The sequence below is a fragment of the Pongo abelii genome, chromosome 20 (assembly GCF_028885655.2).
Source record: "Pongo abelii isolate AG06213 chromosome 20, NHGRI_mPonAbe1-v2.0_pri, whole genome shotgun sequence".
Taxonomy (NCBI): domain Eukaryota; kingdom Metazoa; phylum Chordata; class Mammalia; order Primates; family Hominidae; genus Pongo; species Pongo abelii.
Genome location: NC_072005.2, coordinates 17,235,089 through 17,244,512, shown reverse-complemented (window position 1 = coordinate 17,244,512; position 9,424 = coordinate 17,235,089). Strand labels below are relative to the sequence as shown.

General features: G+C 53.0%; 1 protein-coding gene across 6 annotated transcripts in view; it reads left to right on the top strand.

The window, feature by feature from the left end:
- The first annotated feature begins 8,200 nt into the window (after nucleotides 1–8,200).
- Nucleotides 8,201–9,424, top strand: part of CPAMD8 (C3 and PZP like alpha-2-macroglobulin domain containing 8) — a 138,247-nt gene continuing 137,023 nt past the window's right edge. For 4 of the 6 annotated variants that reach the window (XM_054539886.2, XM_054539890.2, XM_054539885.2 and 1 more), the window contains exon 1: nucleotides 8,311–8,454. In XM_054539886.2, the coding sequence (XP_054395861.2) occupies nucleotides 8,369–8,454 (86 nt within the window). In that variant the 5' untranslated portion in view covers nucleotides 8,311–8,368. Of the gene's footprint in view, nucleotides 8,455–9,424 lie in introns of all 6 variants that reach the window. The other 2 variants (XM_054539883.2, XM_054539884.2) reach the window with 1 other exon arrangement.

The window sequence follows — 9,424 nt, the reverse complement described above, 5'->3', positions numbered from 1 at the left end:
GACCTCAAGTGATCTGCCTGTCTTGGCCTCCCAAAGTGCTAGGATTACAGGGGTGAGCCACCGCATCTGGCCAAATTTTTAAATTTTTTGTAGAGATGAAGTCTCACTATAATGCCCAGGCTGGTCTTGAACTCCTGACCTCAAGTGATCCTCCCACTTCGACCTCCCAAGGTGCTGAGATTATAGGTGTGAGCCACCTTGCCTGGCCCAATTTTTGTGCTTCAGTGTACATTTTTGTTTTTCTAAACAGATGTATAGTTGGCCCTGAAGAACGATGGGGTTAGGGGTGCTTCCTGGGGTTTCAACTGCCTCCTGGCAGTTGAAAATCTGTGCATAACTTTTGACTCCCCCAAAACTTAACTGTTAATAGCCTACTGTTGACCAGAAGTCAACAGATAACATAAACGATCAATTAACGCATATTTTGTATGTTCTATGTAATATATATCGTATTCTGACAATAAAACAAGGTAGAGAAAAGAATAATAAACATGTTATGAAGAAAATCATTCCTGCCTCACTCCTGGTAGGTGTCATTGCATATTTTGGCTGGGCGCAGAGGCTCATGCCTGTAATCCCAGCACTTTGGGAGGCCGAGGTGAGTGGATCACCTGAGGTCAGGAGTTCAAGACCAGCCTGGGCATTACGGTGAAACCCTCTCTCTACTAAAAATACAAAAAATTAGCTGGACATGGTGGTGCGTGCCTGTAGTCCCAGCTACTTGGGAGGCTGAGGCAGGAGAATCGCTTGAACCCGGGAGACAGAGGTTGCAGTGAGCCGAGATTGCGCCACTGGACTCCAACCTGGGCAACAGAGCAAGACTCCATTTTAAAAAAACAAACAAACAAAAAATGATGCTGAGTGAGAGAAGGCAGACACAAAAGCACACATAGTGTATGATTCCATTTATACAAAATGTCCTGGACAGGCACGGCCTGATCTCCCTCTGGCCCTAGGAACCCTGTCAGGGGCACTGCGCTAGAAGACCCAGATCACTGCAGACCATCAGGCTGTCTGTCTGTCTTCAGTCCTGACATCCAATCTCCTGGGCACCTGGCAGGCACAGGCGCATGCTGGCTAAGTGGGAGAAAAACGCCCATTGGCCAGGCGCGGTGGCTCATGCTTGTAATCCCAGCACATTGGGAGGCCGAGGTGGGCAGATCACTTGAGGTCAGTAGTTCAAGAACAGCCTGGCCAACATGGTGAAACCCCATCTCTACTAAAAAAACCAAAAAAATTAGCTGGATTAGCTGGGCATGGTGGCATGTGCCTGTAATCCCAGCTACTTGGGAGGCTGAGGCACAAGAATCACTTGAACCCGGGTGGCGGATGTTGGCAGTGAGCCGAGATCGTGCCACTGCACTCCAGCTTGGGCAACAGGGTGAGACTCCATCTCAATAAAAAAAAAAAAAAAAAGAAAAGAAAAAAAAAGAAAAACGCCCATTGACAACAGGACAGTCTTTGCGGTCTTCCTCGTCCCCCATCCAAACTGCAAAGCTGCTCATCCTAGGCATGTTTGGAGATGTTTAACAACCACTTACCATGGGGCTAAAGCAGCCGGGTCTACCCTCACACAACAGGGGCATTCCTAAAAATGATCTCACACTGCAAATTCACACAATCAAACCACAGGGCTCATGGGAAAATGGGTCAGGGCACAACCATCCAAATGTCATCAATGACACCTAAAAAAATAGGCATCTACTAAAAATGGTAGTGCCATTGTACAAATGTCAGATGGTTAAGAATTTCAAGAATATGGCCAGGCGCGATGCCTCACGCTTGTATAACCCCAGCACTTTGGGAGGCCAAGGCAGGTGGATCGCTTGAGTCCAGAAGTTGGAGACTAGCCTGGGTGAGATGGCAAAACCCTGTCTCTACTAAAAATACAAAAAAATTAGCCGGGCATGGTGGTACATGACTGTGGTCTCAGCTACTCGGGAGGCTGAGGCAGGAGGATCACTTGAGCCCAGGAGGTTGAAGCAGCAGTGAGCCCTGATGGTGCCATTACACTCCAGCTTGGACAACAGAGCGAGAACCCATCTCAAAAAAAAAAAAAAAAAAGAAAAAAGGGAAAAAAAATACACAAATACGGTATCAGCCTTGGAAAGACCAAAGGCTCGCTTGTGGACCTGGGCATGGGGAGGTGGCAGCCTGCGAGTTACCATGAAGGGGTGAGACGAGAGCATCTGAGATCAGGCGGGATATTGTAACCTCAGACAGGACAGGGTTGGCTCCTGGCACACAGCAAGGCACTGAAGGAGCACAGAGATGCTGGAGAGGGTGCAGGTGTGGCTTTGTGTATTCCCACGTGGCTGGGGTCAGCCAGGTGCAGTTTTCTGCATTCATACCCAATGTTTCTTGCAGACAAAAATCTTACATAAGTGAACACAACATTTGATTTCATGCTCAAATCATTCCTAATGCATCCATCATGTCGGAATACATTTGTGCTTTCAAAACAAGTGATAAAGTGGAATTGACTGTACTCCGCCCATGGGTAATTTCAACCTACTGGCATGAAGTGACTGAACACAGTTAGGAAGAGATGTGTGTTATTATGGAGTATTTTCACCACGCATAACCTCAAGAGTACAGAGAATTGTAAAATGTAGTAAAATGAAGAAGAAGTGATGAATTTTGAGTGCTTCCAGCGCCTTTGCTATTTATTTATTTATTTTTATTTGAGACAGTCTCACTCTGTCGCCCGGATTGGAGTGCTGTGGCGTGATCTTAGTTCACTGCAACCTCTGCCTCATGGGTTCAAGTGATTCCCTTGCCTCAATTTCCCAAGTAGTTGAGATTACAAGCATGCACCACCACCCCTGGCTAATTTTTTGTAGTTTTAGGAGAGATGGGGTTTCACCATGTTGGTCAGACTGGTCTCGAACTCCTGGTCTCAAGTGATCTGCCCTCTTTGGCCTCCCCAAGTGCCGGGATTACAGGCGTAAGCCACCTCGCCCAGCCATATTTTTAATACACGTTGAGCATCTCTAATCTGAAAATCCAAATTCCACAAATGCTCCAAAATTTAAAAATTTTCAGCACCAACATGATGCTCAAAGGAAACACTCATCAAAACATTTCAGATTTCAGATCTTCAGATTAAAGATACTCTGAGGACGATGGCTCATGCCTGTAATCCCAGCACTTTGGGAGGCTGAGGCAGGTGGATCACTTCAGCTAAGAAGTTTGAGACCAGCTGGGCAACACGGTGAAACCCTGTCTCCACAAAAATACAAAAATTAGCCTGATGTGGTGGCATGTGCCTGTAGTCCCAGCTACTCGGGAGGCTGAGGTGGGAGGATTGCTCGAACCCAGGAGGTGAAGGTTGCAGTGAGCCAAGATCGCACCACTGCACTCCAGCCCAGGCAACAGAGCCAGACTCTGTCTCACACACACACACACACACACACACACACACACACACACACACGATACTCTACCAGTAAGTATAATGCAAATATCCCCAAATCTGAAAAATTAAAAATCTGGAACATTTCTTGCACTGACCATTTTGGAAAGTGCATTTTAGATTAGGCATTTTTTTTTCTTTTTGAGACAGGGTCTGGCTCTGTTGCCCAAGCTGGAGTGCAGTGGCCCATTCTTGGCTCACTGCAACCTTCACCTTCCAGGTTCAAGTGATTCTCATGCTTCAGCCTCCCAAGCAGCTGGGATTACAGGTGCCTGCCATGACACCCAGCTAATTTTTGTATTTTGTAGAGATGGGGTTTCACCTGTTAGGCTGATCTCGAACTCCTGACCTCAAGTGATTCACCCACCTTGGCCTTCCAAAGTGCTGGGATTACAGGCGTGAGCCACTGCACCCGGCCAATAATGCATTTTGGCTACTCAACCTGTATAATGTGTTTCATTGCAAATCGGTATAATTTAGTTTTAGTCATGGCTTTGTTAACTCAGGCTTATATAATTCATGGAATAGTATCAACTGACTCTTCTAAGCAGCGAGCCTTCTCCCGTGTGCTGATGAGGCAGTAATCTGTGTGAAGAGTGCCCACTTTGAGCCAGGGGCTGGGGCCAGCAGCAAACGGGGGGCTCACATCCCAAAGAAGACAGACAGGAAGCAGATGTGTATGGAATAATAAGACCATGCTCTGTATTTTGTGTACCACGCATTCAAACTGGATGACCGGGCCATGCTAGTTAGTGTCCTCATTGGCTCCTATTCACCCATGATCTAAATCAAGGGTCCCCAACCCCTGGACCACAGACTGACACTGGTCTGGTATTGGATGAGTAAGCAAAGCTTCATCTGTATTTACAGCCTCTCCCCATCTCTCACATTATCGCCCGAGCTCCACCTCCTGTCAGATCAGCGGCAGCATTAGATTCTCAGAGAAGCCCAAACCCTATTACAAACTGCGCATGCGAGCAATCTATGTTGCACGCTCCTTTTGAGAATCTAATGCCTGATAATCTTCCACTGTCTCCCATCACTCCCAGGTAGGATCTCTGGCTGCAGGAAAACAAGAGCTCAGGGCTTCCACTGATTCTCCGCGATGGTGAGTTGTATCATTATTTCATTATATTACAATGTAACAATAATAGAAATAAAGTGCACAATAAATGTCACGCACTTGATCATCCTAAAACCATCACTGTCCCTCCCACCACCTTACCCCTTGTCCATGGAAAAAATGTCTTCAATGAAACCCGTCCCTTGTGCCAAAAAGGGTGGGGACTGCTGCTCTAAATAGTATGAGATGGGCTGGGTGCAGTGGCTCATGCCTGTGATCCCAGGACTTTGGGAGGCTGAGGCGGGTGGATCACATGAGGTCAGGAGTTTGAGACCAGCCTGGTCAACATGGTGAAACCCCGTCTCTACTAAAAATACAAAAATTAGCCGGGCGTGGTGGCAGGCGCTTGTAGTCCCAGCTACTCGGGAGGCTGAGGCAGGAGAATCGCTTGAACCCGGGAGGCAGAGGTTGCAGTGAGCTGAGATCACGCCATTGCACTCCAGCCTGTGTGACAGAGTGAGACTCCATTAAAAAGAAAAAAAATAGGCCAGGCGCGGTGGCTCACGCCTGTAATACCAGCACTTTGGGAGGCCCAGGAGGGCGGATCACAAGGTCAGGAGATCGAGACCATCCTGGCTAACATGGTGAAGCCACGTCTCTACTAAAAATACAAAAAATTATCTGGGCTTGGTGGCGGGCGCCTGTAGTCCCAGCTACTTGAGAGGCTGAGGCAGGAGAAAGGCATGAACCCAGGAGGCGGAGCTTGCAGTGAGCTGAGATCGCGCCACTGCACTCCAGCCTGGGAGACAGAGCAAGACTCCATCTCAAAAAAAAAAAAAAAAAAAAAAAGAGTATGAGATGGCTGAACATACAACATGTGACATTGGGTGGGTGAGATCTACAGTTTAGTGCTCACTTATTCTCACACAATGACGGGAGGAGGACCCTGTACACCGTGTGAGGCCACACAGGGGTTATACTCGGGAGCACAATGAACAAGCAGGGGCTGTGGGAAGCAGGCTTTGTAGTAACAAGAGGGTGAGGCAGCCCATGGTTCTCCTGGGAGGATGTGATTGGCTCGTTTCTTTATTTCTTTTCTTTTTTTTTTTTTTTGAGATGGAGTCTTGCTCTGTCACCCAGGCTGGAGTGCAGCAGTGGCACAATCTCGACTCACTGCAAACTCCACCTCCCGGGTTCAAGTGATTCTCCTGCCTCAGCCTCCTGAGTAGCTGGGATTACAGGTGTGCACCACCACACCTGGCTAGTTTTTGTATTTTTAGTAGAGATGAGGTTTCACCATGTTGGCCAGGCCGTTCTTGAACTCCTGGCCTCAGGTGATCCACCCGCCTCGGCCTCCCAAAGTGCTGGGATTACAGGCATGAGCCACCGCACCTGGGCATGGCTTGTTTCAATAACTTCTCAGCAGCTAGGGAAGTGAAGTCTGTGGCTGATGGGTGGGGAGCAGCTGGTCTGGTTGCTTGGTGAGACAGCCAGGTGGAGAGCAGCTTCTCTTGCCAGGCAGGGGGCATATTTGGCGAGAGTAGCTGAACAGTCAGTCGGTCAGGACATCGTGGTCCTGTGTGGCTCAACCATGCTAAGGCAGTACTGACATTTTAGACCTTACAACACGGGCAGGCAGGGAAGGCACCTCGGGGCTAACCCTGAAGGTGGAGGAGAGCAGCCGGTCTTGTGATGCCACGGGGAGTGCATCCCAGGCAGAGGGGACAGCTGGCACCTTGGCCTGAGATGGTGGTGGTGGCTGGGGGTCTGATGTATCTCAGAAGCCAGTGTGGCCAGAGCCCAATAGTCAAGGGGGAAGCGGAGGGGTCAAAGGCTGGCCTGGAGGCTGAGGAGTAGAGGTTGGCTTGGGTAGGAGTCAGAGTTGGCCTGGAGGGGTGGCATGGGGCAAACTCCGATGATGAGGGTGAGATCAGACGCTGCTTCTTGGTGCTACATTTTTGCACTTCCATGAGAGTTTAGCAGCCTGTTTGGGGTTGGCCTGGTCTGAGCTTGGAGGCAGGCAGCTCCTCCTCTTCTCCAGGCAGGAGAGACGGCTACTCAATCCACTCCAGCCCCTGCGCGCGTGCACGCGCGCACACATACACACACACACCCCAACACACCATCATCAGTTACGTCTCCTCTGGGTTGTGTGCTCAATGGCAGCAGGTCCTGTATGTCCCGGGGTCCTCACTGCCCAGCCCAGGGCTTGGTGCTGCCTGGGTGATCAGTGTTGGGTCCAAAGGCTGTGGACAGGGCTGAGAAGCCCCCAGAGGACCCACATCCCTAGGGGCAGGGAGGGGGCAAGAGAAGCTTCCCTTGAGTTTCCTGGAAGGATCAGGAGTTGGACTGGCGAAGGAGGCAGGTAGAGGAAGACAGAGATTAGGCAGAAGCAGGCAGTGGAGTGAGAACAGGGTGTTGGAGGAACTAGGCTGAGGTCTCTGCCATCAAAGCCAGAGTTTAGATTTGGTCTCAATAAATGGGAAGCCCTGGCTGGCTGTGGTGGCTCACACCTGTAATCCCAGCACTTTGGGAGGCTGAGGAGGAAGGATCATTTGAGCCCAGAGTTCCAAGACCAGCCTGGGCAACACAGTGCGACTCCGTTTCTAAAAAAATATATATATAAAAATTAGCTGGGTGTGGGCTTGCACCTGTAGTCCCAGCTACTCTCCAGGAGTTTGAGGCTGCAGTGAGCTGTGACTGCACCACTAAATTCCTGCCTGGGCCACAGAGCAAAACTCTGGTCTCAAAACATAAAAATAAAACGTAAAATAAACAGGGAGCCCCGAGGATTCCGGGCAGGAGGGGGTGTGGTCAGCACTGGAATTTTAGAAGGAGGGCAGCTGGTAGCTGGGGGAAGGGGGTTCCACACTGGAGGGAGGGGATCCAGGACTTGGACATGGTATAGGATGTGCCGCCTGCCAGTGGGACCTAGGACAGCAGGACCATCGCTGAGATGGCCACACGGGGAGGGGCAGGAGGGGACACCCTGCTCTTGGAGAGAAAGGGGGTGCCCATCCACCCCTGCTGTATGGGAGGGAAAGGGGGACTCTGAGGCCCAGAGAGAGAGGGGACGGGCCCAAGGGATCTGTGGACAGTGGGGGTAGGGGAGAGGGGAGAAGAGAGCACAGATAGGGGCCTGGGGCAGATGTGGGTCTGGAAGGTTCGACCCCTGGTTAGACTGTTTCCCCAAAGGGTCCTCTGCTCCTCGGGCTGTACGCACTGCACTGGGCACCAGATACAGACCAGGGCTTGGGGCACGGCGGCCCCTGTGGGATCGGGGTTGCAGGCGGCGTCCAGACCCAGCGGCCCCTGGGGAGGGGCGGGCCCGGGGAGGGGGCCATAAGGGGGTGGCTGGGGACGGAGGGAGGGAGAGGTCAGGGAAGGGGCAGGTTCCGAGTGGACGCTGGGTGGAGAGGAGAGGGAGAGTGGGGGCGGTGGGGGGTCGGGTCCGAGGCGGGGCTGGTGGGGAGGGGGGAATCCGGGGTCTAATCCGGGTAGGGGGCGAGGAGGCGGGTTCGGGAGGAATCGGGCAGGGCCCGGGTGGGTCCGGGGAGTAAGTGAGGGGACGATCCCCGGAAGGGATCGGGGCGGGTCGGGGTCCCGAGATGGGCGGAGCAGGCGTCCCGGGAGGGTGCGCCCAGGAGCGGGGCGAGCGGGGCGAGCGGGGCGGGCCCGGAGACGAGGCGGGTCCGGGGAGGGGGCTGGCCCGGGGCTGCCCCAGCTTGGCCGGGCGCGGAGCGGGGCGCATGGCGCCGGGCGCACTGCGCGGGGGCTGCGAACAAAGGGCCCCCGGCGGCGGCGCGAGGACGGCCGCGCTCGGACCCTGGCCCTGGCCCAGCCCTGGCCCGGCCCCCTCCCCAGGCGCAGCGCCCCCCAGGAGCCGAAAAATGAGCGGCGCCCTGCTCTGGCCGTTGCTCCCGCTACTGCTGCTGTCGGCGCGGGACGGCGTGCGCGCCGCGCAGCCTCAGGCCCCGTGAGTATCATCCGGCGACAGAGGAGGTCGGTCGCCTTCTGGGGTGGGGGTCGCGGGGACCGGCTCAGAGGGTTGCAGAGACCTGCCCAAGGCCACACAGCCTCCGCGCTGGGCTGGACCTGGCCTCTTGTTCCCGAATCGTCTTGAGGAGGGGGCGCCCTAAAGTTTCTGAAGTGGCTCTGTGGAGGTACAGGGACTCCCAAAAGCTAAAGGTGCTGAGGTCAGCTCCCCCCGCCCCACCTCGCCCCCTTCGTGTGACCCGGGCTGTCATCTTGGGTGGCGATTTCCAGTTGTCCAAGGCATGAAGGTAAGAGGCGCGTCTCGGCTGAGAAGTGGGAGGAGAGTGCGAAGGGGCAGTTTCCCGTGGGTGGGCGTGGTGAGGGGGGAGGAAGTGTTTGTTTTGCTTCTGCATTTTTCTAGAGGTTTGCTTGCAGGCTTCTGGTGGGTTGACAGCGGGGAGAAGGCGAATTAACTAGCTGCTGGGGAGAACTCCTAAGTTGGCTTCACAGAGAATATTTCTAAACCTGGCAAGTTCGGGTGAGCTCTGCAGGGCTGCGGGTTCAGGGGGGCTGCCCTGGTCTGCACAAGACCAGCCTTTTAGTCCAGCTGGGCGTTTAGGAGGCGGCTTGTTCAAGCAGCCCTTGTTTAGGAGTTTCCAGAAAACTGGTAAGCAGTGAGACTAGGTGGGTGTCGTTATTTGCAGTGAGTACTTGGTCCTTGCTGGTCACAGTTTTAAAAGCAAGACAGTCTACTGCGCTCTGAGCATCCAGACTTTCCTCTCCTAGGCTTCGTGAAATCGGAACCCTGCAAATTTTCATCCTGATGCTTCTTTCAAAGCTGGCATCCCTTAGAATAGTGGTTCTCAGCCCTGGGTGGGGCGGGGCGGGGGGGGATTTTTGTCTCCCTGAGGCCATTGGGAAATGTCTGGAGGTATTTTTGTTGGTCACAAATAGGGGGAGGCATTTGGTGT